The sequence below is a fragment of the Thamnophis sirtalis genome, unplaced genomic scaffold (assembly GCF_051295495.1).
Source record: "Thamnophis sirtalis isolate CommonGarterSnake01/CBP01778 unplaced genomic scaffold, rThaSir2_p1.2 scaffold_6, whole genome shotgun sequence".
Lineage (NCBI taxonomy): Eukaryota > Metazoa > Chordata > Lepidosauria > Squamata > Natricidae > Thamnophis > Thamnophis sirtalis.
Genome location: NW_028261386.1, coordinates 61,235,784 through 61,248,921, shown reverse-complemented (window position 1 = coordinate 61,248,921; position 13,138 = coordinate 61,235,784). Strand labels below are relative to the sequence as shown.

At 38.1% G+C, this 13,138-nt stretch overlaps 1 protein-coding gene across 2 annotated transcripts in view; it reads right to left on the bottom strand.

The window, feature by feature from the left end:
• RMDN2 (regulator of microtubule dynamics 2) overlaps window positions 1-13,138 on the bottom strand; it is a 34,647-nt gene that overhangs the window by 19,811 nt on the left and 1,698 nt on the right. The window contains exons 2-5 of one of the 2 annotated variants that reach the window (XM_087717966.1): window positions 9,706-10,174; window positions 6,877-7,072; window positions 4,592-4,697; window positions 3,747-3,807 (exon numbers count right to left, since the gene is read on the bottom strand). In XM_087717966.1, coding sequence (XP_087574092.1) covers window positions 3,747-3,807; window positions 4,592-4,697; window positions 6,877-7,072; window positions 9,706-10,163 — 821 coding nt within the window. In that variant the 5' untranslated portion in view covers window positions 10,164-10,174. The remainder of the gene's footprint in view (window positions 1-3,746; window positions 3,808-4,591; window positions 4,698-6,876; window positions 7,073-9,705; window positions 10,175-13,138) is intronic. The other variant, XM_087717967.1, reaches the window with a different exon arrangement.

The window sequence follows — 13,138 nt, the reverse complement described above, 5'->3', positions numbered from 1 at the left end:
CACCCAGATATCATAACAGACCTTCTGCACATGCGCAGAAGGTTCTGCACATGCCCAGACATCCGTGCGCGCCTGCTACCGAATCAGTAGTGAAGAAAAGAGGATACCATTACTGGGCAGCATATATTACATAAATGAAACCACTTAGCAAAGCATCTTCATACAGTGATAAAACAAGAATGAAACTATAAATCACAAATGGGAATCATGTCTTAGTATGCTTAGAGTAGATCCATTGATTATAAGATCTAGGAGTCCTATTGGACAACCACTTAAAAATGAGCCAGCAGTGCACTGCAGTCACCAAAATATCCAAAACAATCCTAGGGTGCATTAACAGGGAGATAGAATCAAGATCACAAAGATCATGAAGTATTAATACCACTTTATAATGTCATGGTAAGACCACACTGGGAATATTGTATCCAGTTTTGGACACTGTGATATAAAAAGATGTTGAGACTCTAGGAAGAGTGCAGAGAAGAGCAACAAAGATAATTAGGGGACTGGAGGTTAAAAAGCATATGAAGAACGGTTACAGGAATTGGGTATGTCTGGTCTAGTGAAAAAAAGGACTAGGGATGGCATGATAGTAGTGTTGCAATATTTTAAGGGCTGCTACAAGGAAGAGGAGGTCAACCTAGTCTCCAAAGCACCTGACTGCAAGACAAGAAGCAATGGATGGAAACTAATCAAGGAAAGAACCTAGAACTAAAACTAAGGAGAAATTTCCTGGCAGTAAAATCAATTAACCAGTGGAACAGCTTGCCTTCTGGGGTGGTGGGTGCTTCATCACTAGAGATTTTTAAGGAGAGATTAGACAGCCGTTTGTCTGAAATGGTATAGGATCTCTTGCTTGAACAGCGGGTTGGACTAGAAGATGTCCAACTCTGTTATTCTGAAAATTGGACAGTTTTCATTTCATAAAACCCTAAGTCTTACTGATTCTACTGAATTTAATCCTGGATTCCCTCTTTGATATTTTGCATGTTTCATGTTCGTTTATTTATTAAACATGTTTAGCTACAAGGATTATGTCTATGACAGTAGAACAACTTTAAACACAATTAAAAAAGGAGATCTTAACTCAACATTAACCCAGCACTTATTATAACTTAATTTCTGGATGATCTAGATTTTTTTTTTGCATAGCTAGTACAGATAGGGTAACTGTTTCCTTTATTAAAATCAGAAAGAGGAAAATGTATTTATTTTTCCTCACAACTGAACTGAGAAATAATTCACAGCTTTCAATGTTTCTCACAAATAGATAAATATAATGGGCAATATAAAAGATGATAGAATAACCCTGCAATCTGTGAAGGATGGAGTCTTTGTACAACAGGAATTCGTGGATATCTACTGCTACTATTGAGGGCATAATGTGCAACTGAAAACATTAACTAAATACAAGCTCTTTTGTGATCTGGTTTCAACCTGTTATACCAAGATAAGGATCTAGGTGTTGCCATAAGCTTCTGATTGCTTCAACTAGAATATACAAATGAGAAATCAATTCTCACAGCTCCTCAAATTCTTAGTGAAAATAAATACTTATCCAAAAGTTTACATAAACCACTTTGTCCAAACAGAAACCCAGACACTTAAGAGCAATATGCCTATAAAAATCTGAGCAAGACATTGGACAGCCATTTGTCCTAAATGGTACAGGTCTCTTGCTTGAGCAGGGAGTTGCACTATTTGATCTCTAGGGTTCCTCCTAACTCTGTTATTACTGTTCCTGTTGCAATATCGGCTTTTATTGAGAGCAAACCTAATGCATCTCACAAAATATGGATAAAGCTTCCTATGGGAAGCTCCATTGATCCTTGGGTTCTTACATTTTACACAGTGGAGGCTCTTTATGTTTTTAAACATTTCAATTGCACTTAGAGAAAGGAAAAGATCTACCTTGGGAAGAAGATAGGTTAGATAGAATAGGATAGAAAAAAAATATGTTAATGGAAACCGGGTGGGAGGGAGAGGGAACCAGATGTCCAAAGTTGCAACATTATGGGAAGAAGTCATAAAAGTGTCTACCATCATTTTTTTTTCATTTGAATAGCTGGATGAATCTTAGTTTACCTCATTACCATACTTTGGCTAAAAAGGGAAAGAAAAATACATTTATAAAGGGCAGAAAAATGAGCAAAATTATTTCAGTTCTTCAGAACTGAAGAAGCTTTTTGGACAGGAAGCAAAACATTTTCAAGGGAAAAAACCCAATAAAGTCCAGATGCCCAATAAAAAAACCCAATAAAGTCCAGATGCCTTAGAGGAAAGCACTTTGAGGCAATTATGACCCAGGGGATTAAGAACCTCTGCAAATATCTCAAAATGTGAGGTGAGCCATGGCTTTTAAAGAGGTGAGCCAAGCCTCACTCTGTTTAATGACCTTAGCATGTACTGAGACTAAAGTCATTTTCCCAGCATTTGGAGGGTTCCAAGCAAGAAAAGCTGAGCTGGTTTTTACTATATGTAATATTGAGGGTGTCACAGTTATTTTTCCTATAATATTGTACATATAAAATATGAGAGAGAAAAGTCAACACAAATCATAAAAGTGGTTCAGAATATGAGTTAAATATGAGCTAAAGTCTTAAAACAGCAAATCTTCTGAGACAGAAAATCTACAGCCTTGGTGAATTGTAAAATAATTCAGTAACTTCGAAAGATTCTGAATGAAGAATGAGAATTTATCATACAGTTAGGAAATTAGAAAAATAGAGAATCCAATGGCTCCATCTAATGGCCAGGGTTAAAAAAAGCAATAATTATAGAGATGTTCAGAAGATGATCGTATCTGAGCTATCTTATTTTAATGTGGATGTTAAACAGGATCAAACCTGGTTAGGATTTCAATGGAAATCCACTTGGGAAAAGCAGGGCTGATCACTAGACTGGAAATATCCTAGAAGAATGTTTCTCAACTGTGGCAATTTTAAGATGTGTGAACTTCAACATCTAGGGCCTGAAGTTCATACATCTTAAAAAGTTGCCTTCTTCTTCTTGTGCCATACTCGTCATTGGACTTAGGCAATCATGTTGGCAATCTTATTTTTGTCAACAGCCGCATGAAAAAGTGCTGACGAGTTTTGTCCAAACCACTCCCTTAGGTTTTGAAGCCATGATATTCTCCTTCTGACTGGACCTCGTTTGCATTTATTTTTTCCCTGGACGTGAAGTATGCCATAAGAAATGCTGTTCTACAAGGTGGCATTGGTGAGCTACTTTCATACTAGTGGCAATAAAACAATAAATATTTGCCATAGTGTCACCATGAATCAAACTCAACTTAAAGGAAGGATTATTTTCCCTTGTTTGAGAAAGACTCCTATCAATAATCCTCAATAGTAGCTGGCAATCTAGTAGCACAAAAAAGAATAATAATGATGAGCCAAACTGACCAATCATAAAAGAAATGTAGAATGGCTACATCTAGGATAACTTTCCCAGATCTACTATAAGAAGATGTCAAGGACTGAACCTGTGAATACAGGTAGTCCTCGACTTACAACCACTTGTTTAGTGACTGTTCAAAGTTACAGTACTGAAAGAAGAGACTTATGACCATTCTTCACACTTACTGTTGCTTAGCAACAGAACATTTGGTTTAATTGTGGTTGTAAGTTGAGGAGTCTCTGAATGCATTTATTAAAACAGTTTGTCTGTTTTAGGCATTTCACGATTGAAAATTTTAGAAATCGGATCAAAGATGTGGTAAAATCTCCACTATTCAAACTTACCACTGATGACTCTCAGCATTTGATGGATCTAAGTTAACTGCATTCTCTCCAACAATTTTTCCTGAAAAAGGTGCATTTTACAGATTTTAGCTATATACATAAAGTAATATTAGATCATGCTCCATTCACTCAACAATAAATATAATTATATATTGACCGTGACTTTAAATTGGGAATTTATCTTATTTGGCTCCAGATTAATTTAATTCAGCAGGACACACATCTAGGATAAAACCAATGTAGTATAGTGGTTAAGTGCTGAATTAGACAGGGACATCCAGGTCCAAGTCCTGCCCAGATGTTGAAGGTTATGTAGAGCTACTGTCTCTCAGCATAACCTTGTTCCTATGGCTGCTTTTATGAGAAAGTTGGAAAAGGCATGTTGCCTTCAATTCTCAGGTGAAAGATGTACTGTACATCAAATAAATAAACAAACAAACATATTCAGCTTTGCAATTAATGTTTTAAAACCTACAAATGCATGTTTTGGTATAATTAAGAAGAACCTGAATCAGAATAAAACCTGAAGCCATTCCCCTAGCATTCCCTGTATATTTAAAAATGAACAGGGGCAGAAGTGCTCCTTCTCTGAAATTCCACTAATATACTTGCTTAGCTAAATATTCTCACCATCTTTCTTGGTGTGAGGCTGCCCTGGTACAAGCAAAGAAAAGTAAAGAGGGAATCAGATTAATTCTCAGCAGGATTGTTACCAAAGTTATTTCTCTGCCTCAGTCGCCTAAATGAGCCCCATCTTATTTTTAACAGAAGCAATAAAAAAATAGCATTCCTGATATATTTCTACTTTGAACAAATTTCCATTAAAATCTATTTGAACAACCAACCTTCAGCAGCATAATTCTTTTTCTCCTCAGCATCTGTAGTTAACTCAAACATGTCCCCGTAAGCTCGGACAAGTCTCCAAAGAAAACCAGGATGGTTTCTATACTGCTTGCAAAGAAAAGAGATGCATTAGATTGGTTTTATTGCAGAGATCTTTTGACATATTTAAAATGCATGTTCCCCCAATCCCCATGTGCTATTCTGTAAGTGATTACGTTGTCTTGTATTTTAAATTCATTGGGTTCATGCATTATTGTGTTGTGCTTGGTTTATTTACTATACTTTTGAAGCTGCCGGACTCCAACAAATTCTGTGCTTCTCACAGAACTAAGCACAACTTAAAACAATGAAATGCAATAAATTAGGCCAAAACGAATTGCAAGATAATTGCAAGACAGCAATCCAGACAACTAATAAAAAAACAGGGGGAGCTCCATCCACCCTAGGCCAATATCTGGGAGAACAGGCAGGTTTTCAAGGCCTTCTGGATACCGTTAGAGTGGGGGCTGTATGGATCTCATGGGGGCCCTAATTCGAAAGAGAAGGTGCCACCACAGACATTGTACCCTTCCTGGGTCTCAAAAGATAACACTGTTTAATTGCGGAGGCTCAGAGTGCACTTATTCTGCCAGATCGGTAACTCCAAATAGAAGAAGAATAGCATAGAATAACAGAGTTGGAAGGGACCTTGGAGGTCTTCTAGTCCAACCCCCTGCTTAGGCAGGAACCCTACACCACTTCAGTCAAATGGTTATCCAACATCTTCTTAAAAACTTCCAGTGTTGGAGCATTCACAACTTGTGGAGGCAAATAAATGACCTTATGCCAAAAAACAACTTTTTCCAGAGTTTCTGTTGCAGCAAATAATAGGATCCAGAATTTAATACATATATGTTTTAAAATGTCTGCAGGAAAGTAACTTTTTTTTTTGCTGTATGGCCTGCCAGTTTTCTATAGATAGTGACATGGAAGCAGTAACATATTTTTTTTCCTTTCTGCAAACCGAACTAATATACGGTAGCTTATTTTGACCTTTCAAATGCGTTTATCTAAGCACTGAAATTCATTCCTTCATTCAGTTCAGCGGACCCCAATATTTGTTGAAAACATGCTATGGGGTTTTATACAAACCGGTGGCCATGGTGGGTACATTTAGCAACAGCCATTGGCAAAATGCAAACCAACATCTCTCCTATGCATTAAAGACTCTTTTATCACCCGAGACACTTCTTTCTTTCTTTCCCCCCTCTCCCTCTCTCCCCCCTCTCTCTCTTTCTTTCTTTCCTATGCAAGGGGGATGCCTCCGAAGAAAGCATCGCTTATATTTCCTTAGAATGGGCACAGGCATCATATATAATGCAGTGCTGGCTCCCTCCCATCATTTTCATTTTAGCATAATAAGAGAAGCAACCTAGCAACCTTGCCATCTTTTGTTCCTGTACTCAATTCCTTATTGTATTCTGGAAACAAAATGGGAAGTCCTTGGTTATTGCTGGAACCCCTCCATCCATGATTGGAAATGAACCAAGGAGAGAGGCAGCCTAGAACTAAGGAGAAATTGCCTAATGGTGAAAGCAATTAACCAATGGAATAACTTGCCTTCAGAAGCTGTGGGTGCTCCATAACTGAAGGAGATTTATCTGAAATGATATAAGGTCTCCTGTTCGAGCAGGGAGTTGGCTAGAAGACTTCCGAGATCTCTTCCAATCCTATAATTCTATGTTCTGCCTTCTTTCTAATCTTTCTAATCCCACAGTAAACGCCCCATTGACTCTCATATAAATCACAAACTTAATGCTTCTCTGTTGGCAATCAGAAAGGGGAAACAAGGAGAGGTGGAACCTGATAATGGATGTGGTGCAGAGGTTAGAATGTAGTATTGCAGGCTAATTCTGCTGACTCTTGGCAGTTCGAGTCTCACTGGCTCAAGATTGATTCAGCCTTCCATCTTTCTGAGGACCCAGAAATGGTAAAACGAGAACCCAGATTGTTGATTGTTGAGGGCAATACGCTGACTTCATAAACTGCTTAGAGAGGGCTCTAAATAACTGTGAAGCGGTACCTAAGACTAAGTGCTATTGCTAAGTGCTATTTCCCATCTGCACTGAATAACCATAACCACTTATATGGGGATCCCACTCTCAGCAAATATTTGGGAATGTTAATCAAAGGGTCATTTTTAAGCAATGAAATTTTTCCCCTTAAAACCAATCTACTCAAATGTGTCTTTGACATCACTAAAACTTTTAAAAGTATATCATAAAAAGCACTGAATTATTGACCATACCTTTTCTTCTCTTTCAAGCAATAGTTTGAAGCTTTCTCTTTTCTCATGTTCCGAGCCACCATGCATTCTGTCCACCTCCTGCAGGAGATTAGACAAGTCTATTTTCCCTTCTGGTGTCAAAGAAGATACAGAGGAATTGATCCGTCCTTTTTCTTCCTCAGATTCTCCTTCGGTGTCAGTATGAGCTGTCATGTAACTAAAACAGAAGAGGAGAAATATAACCTCTTCTTGAAAACCACATGGTTATATTGCCGCTTGTAACTGATATATTTTTTACTAATTAACATATCTTAAGAATGCTGCTAAGTATGCAATGTTGAGCATTTTCATTAATTTTGCAATATCTACAGACAGACCAATTAAATTATGCTTAAATCAAGTACAGTTCTTTGGTACATTGCACAACAGATAGTCCTTGATTTACAATTATTCATTTAGTGACGGTTCAATGTCACTGAAAAATCACACTTATAATCATTGCAGCACCCCCACAATCAAATTTTAGATTCTTGGCAACTGGAATGCATTTATGATGGCTGCAGTCCCAGGGTGATGTGATCATCTTTTGTGAACTTCTGACAAGCAAAGTGAATGGGGAAACCAAATCCACTTAATTATTATGTTACTAACTTAACATCTTCAGTGATTCACTTAACAACTGTGGTAAGAAAGGTCATAAAATGGAACAAAATTAACTTAATTGTCTTGCTTAGCAATGGAAATTTTGGCCTCAATTGTGGTTGTAAGTCAAGAACTACCTGTACAGTATAATTACTTTTATTTATAAGAAACTATTCAGTAAAATTACAATGATATTTTTGATATTGAAACATAAAGCCAATCTGAATTAACGAAATTCAGCAATTACATCTTTTCCAATTAATATTGTCCTTATCTTCAATTTCGTTCGAAAGTTTATCTTTTTAAGAGGAAGAAATTGTTTTTTAATTTTAATGTCTTTAAAATTACCAACTGAAAAATTCTTCAGACAATTGAATTGTAGAAAACAACGGAATTACGAGTTTTTAAATGCAATCATATGGAACTAACAACATTTCTGCACCAAATAACAAATGTTCTGACATTTGGAGCTTTTAAGATTGATTATGGCAGTCAGTATTATTTACTAAATCACAAGAGCTTGAGACAAGATAAATTATCTCTTAGTTTCCAATGAAAACATTTCAATCTTTTTAAAAAAACACAATCAAGGACTTGTTCTTAGCCTTGAAAAGACTGTACTGGATATTGCAAGTTGTTGCAATTCTTAGTGTTTGTCCCTAAAGATTTCATAGTCTGCTTGTTTTTGAACTATGCTCACCTATTTCTTACAGCAACCAAAGCTACTAATACATGATGCAACAAGGGAGTTTGTTTTTCAGCTGGCTCAATGCAGAATCCGAAATTTATTACAGCTGAGAGGGAGTGACTGGACCTCTGTGTATGGAGAAGGACTGGTACTCCCTGCTTCTAGACCAGCACTTTAACCATTACACCACACCGGGTTTCTTAGTGCAGTATATGTTATGCCAGGAACATTCAAGGCCTCAAATTCATAATTACAAGTTTGCAAGTACTGTACTGATTTATTACAAGTTTGCAAGAGCTTTTTAAATCTGCTATAGATTGTTTTTGTCTATGAAAATTAGTACATTCTGGAGAACTGATAGCAGAAATTTTGAGTAGTTCGGAAAACTGGTAAATACCACCTCTGACTGGCCCCACCCCCATCTATTCTCTGCCTCCTGAGTCCCATCTGATCGGGAGGGAATGGGGATTTTGCAGTAACCTTCCCCTGGAGTGGGGAGGGAATGGAGATTTTACAGTATACTTCCCTTGCCACACCCACCAAGCCATGCCACACCCACCAAGCCATGTCCACAGAACCAGTAGTAAAAAATTTTGAATCCCACCACTGCTGTATAGCTTATAGATTATAAATAAAGAAGATAAAATAGTAGTTGCATTGGTAAAGACAGTCCTTATGGGTCAACCAAGCATCTCTTCTTCGTGCAGCTGCTTCGACTTTCCTCTTTAGAGAGTGGCAGAATCCTAGCATATTGGCCTTCCACATCAATGAATAGTAATCTGTTTATCAATCTTGAACATGTTTGATGAACATGTAAAAAAAAAGCTAGAACAAATTAAGAGGATTAAAAAGAAATATGCCACTGAAACCACAAATTTTTCTTTTGGGATCGATGGACAAAACAATTGGAAAAAAAGGTTATGGAATTTTGTTTTTGTTTTTTTACATAACTGCAGTGAGATTATTGTATGCATGATGATAGAAAGATGCGACACAACCCACAATGGAGGAATGGTTGGTGAAGATGATGGAACTTGCTGAGATAGCTAAATTGAATTATTTGATCACAGAAAAGACAATGCCTATGTTCATTGCTGAATGCAAACTCTTTGTAAACCTTTTGCATGAAACAGGAGCAAATGAACTTATAACTTATTGTTTTGATGATTAAACAGGGTAGATTATAGAAAGAAGATAGTTACATTGTAAACATTGAGTATAAAGTAAAATTATAATTGTATTTCTAACTGCTGCAAACAAAACTGGAAGTTATTTCTTTGTAACTTTTTCTTTTCTTGTCTATTTTTCTTTTACTTTCTTTTATTTTCTTCCCTTTCTTGCACCTTTATCTTTGTTTTATTTATTTCTTTTTCTTATATTAATTTGTATTAGTTTTTCATCTTCCTTTTTAAAAATTAATAAAAATTATATATAAAATGTACCTTGCTTTTATGGACTTTTTATCTTTTATAAACTAAGAATTTCATTAACACAATTCCACATATTTTCAAAATACCCACCCGCCTTCACTTTCAGCATCTTCAGAACTGGTGGTATCAGACGAGCCTTGAGCTTCTGCCTCAGTCTTTCGCTTCTTTGCAAGCCTATGCGAAGGGCTGGTTCTGCGACTTTCTGTTTTTCCTTGAAGTTCATCTCGAACAAGTTCATCCAACTTTGGAATAGCTTCTTTCAGGAATGTCAATTCTCTTTTAAGTTCTTCTACACTTACCACCAAGCCATTCAATTTCTCCAGGATCTGAAGCTGTCTTCCTTGTAACACCAAAACTGTCCTTTCCTCTTGGTGAGTTTCATGTGGAAAATCTATTAAATCAAAACCGCTGGCTGAATTTGGAAATACAGGCAAATGCATACCTTTGCTGCGTTTGTTTGTCTTGAGATACCAACACAGGAGAAATGTTACTCCAGCAGCTCCTGCCATTAAGCCAAATAGTAGCCTTTTGCTTTCAAAGTGGGACATGCCTGCTGCTTCTGAAAAATGTGCAAAGCATAAAAAAACATGGTTTAATGCTTTCTGTGAAATACCTTGCTTTTTGCAAAAAACAGGCTAGAGCAGGGGTGTCAAACTCAAGGCCCGCGGGCCAGATCCGGCCCACAGGGTGCTTAGATCTGGCCTACGGGACTGCCCTGGAAATAGCAAAGGACTGGCCCATGGTGTCTCTGCAAGTGAAAATGGAGCGCAGGATGGCTGTGTGTGGCCCTTCTAAGCTCCATTTTCACTGGCAGAGAGTTGCAGAAGGCTGTCCCAGCCAAAAGTGTAGATTGGGAACCTGTTTTTGTTGGCAGAGTATTCAGGCCAACACAGGCACTCCTAACACGAGTGATGTTGAGCTGGCCATGTCCACCTTGGCCACGCCCACCCTGGCCCCCCAAGGTCAAACACAACCCTGATGTGGCCCTCAATGAAATGAGTTTGACACACCTGGGCTGGAGTCTCAGGTCATTCTTTTTATGTATCAGTTTTGCTATGATTCTTAATTTGGGCTGCTGTCTTAAAGATATACATCAAAGATTTACGCATCAAAATTTGAAGGCATTCATGATGCCTACATAAAGGTCTCGTTTTTAATCTAACCACATTTTTAAATACAGGTAGTCCTCAACTTACATTCATTTAATGGCCATTCAAAATTACAACAGCATTTTAAAAAGTTATTTATGATCATTTTCCACACTTATGATTGTTGCAGCATCCCCAGGGTCATGTGATCGAAATTTAGGAGCTTGGCAACTGACTCTTATTTATGACATTGCAGCATCCTGGGATTATGTGATTTTACCTTTTGCAATCTTCTGACAAGCAAAATTAATGGGAAAGCCAGATTCATTTAACAAGGGTGTTACTAATTTAACAATTGAAGTGATTCACTAACAACTGTGACAACAAAAGTCATAAAATGGGGCAAAATTCATTTAGCAAATGCCTCAATTAGCAACAGAACTTTTGGGCCCAATTGTAGTTGTAACTCAAGGACTCTCTCTAGCTAGCTGATTTCAAATGAGTTTCTAAAGTCTAATCTATCTGAACCCTAATTTTATTCTGTTCTACATAGCAAAGTACTGTATGTTTTCCTTTGAAGAGTAGGCCATAAATATTTTAAACTTCAAAAAATTCTAAGCAGTAGATTCACATTTTCTTTTGCCCAATTATCTCCCCCCCAAAGTATATTTATTATAGCAGGGTTGGCGACCTTTTCGGCACCGAGTGCCAAAATGGAAGCACGCGCATGCGTGCATGCCAGAAACCAGAAGAGAAGCTGCCCGGTGCACATGCCGGAATGATAATTTTCCAGTTTCTGGCACATGCATGAGAAGGTCTTCTGGTTTCTGGCACGTATGCGTGTGCGAAGACCAGCTGGCAAGTGCACATGCTTGTGCTGGGAGGATGATCCTCTGGTTTCCAGTGCATGCATGCACATCGGCTACCTGGTCTTCCGGTTTCTGGCATGCATATGCATGCGAAGATCAGCTGGCTAGTGTGCATGTGTGCACCAGAAACCAGAAGATCATCTTCCCAACACATACATGCGCACGGGGTGCTGCTCTTCCAGTTTCCCGCACTTCCACGTGCATGAAGACCAGCTGTCAGGCATGCATCCTTCAATAACTAAGAACAAAAAACCTCAACTCCATTTGAATAGATAAAGTACTTTTACTAGATATGAATTGAAAGCAGCAAAAAGGAAAGCAAGATCTGAGCCAGAAAGGCACAAACATGTACACATCAAATGATTGCCCAGCCCTTCCCTCCTGTTACCCCAGCCCAGTGTCCAATCTGCAACTCCCTAAGGTGTCATGTGGGGTGCATCTTCAAAGAGCCTCATCAGGTTGGTATGCGAGACGGTTGGCCTTGACCAAGTCCAAACATCAGTCATCAGCATGCGCAGAGGATGGTGAGAACAAAACTCCCTCTCCCAATACCATGCCCCCACCCTCCCCGTTTCTATGGCAAGCAAGTGAAGCAGAGGCTGACACCAGCTGGCCTGCACACCGGAACCCAGAAGAGCAATGGGCGACGGCTCTGTGCCCAGAGAGATGGCTCTGTGTGCCACTTTTGGCACACGTGCCATAGGTTCAGCATCACGGTATTATATTGATACCATCTTCCCTATCCATACGCTCCATATTAAGGATCAATAGTTTTCATGTGATGGTAAAGTCTAATTTTTCAAGATAATCCAAAGGCACAACTGAACAGAATGGTACATACATTTAATTTTGTGCTGAATTATATAGAGTTTTCTTTTAGTAGTCTTCTATATCTCTGTTATGAGGTTTTGGTCAACAGTTGAATATAAAGCTATTCAACAGATGAACAGTCAGAAATTAAGGCAGCTCAATAATCTATCCAAGGCAATGTTGAAAACTTAAAAAGTGTTTTAATTTCATATATATGATAAACTAATTGTAATCTAAAATCTTCAAGAAAGCTCTATTTATAGTTTATAGCCTAGGGGGGGTCTTTCTCTACCACTGAAGTAACATGCTGTCTACTTAGTTTTGATGTGGCACAAAATAATCCCAACACAACAATTGCTCTCTCCAGTGATCATTTCTATCAAGCTCTATGGTCTTTATTTGGAGTCACTACCACTTTTCCTTTCAAGATGTCACCCACCAGCAAGTAAAAACAGTCCTCAAAGAGGCACTGCAGTAGGGTGGCAAGGACCTCACTTCTAGATGCTGCCCAGGCAATTATAGACTAGTTTGTCTACTGTTCCTCCCATAGCCCAATTTCTCAAGTTAAAATAATCTGGAATACAGAAATGGGACACAAGGCACAAATAGTCCAAATTAGATTCTTCCATAACCGCACAACTAAAAAGTGAGTAGTTATTGGATAACTAAGTGTCTGGTCTAAAAAGTGCTCCCCCCACCCTTCAATAAACAACCAGAGTCCAGTTGCCTTTTGAAGAAGAAAAAAAAAGCACCTCT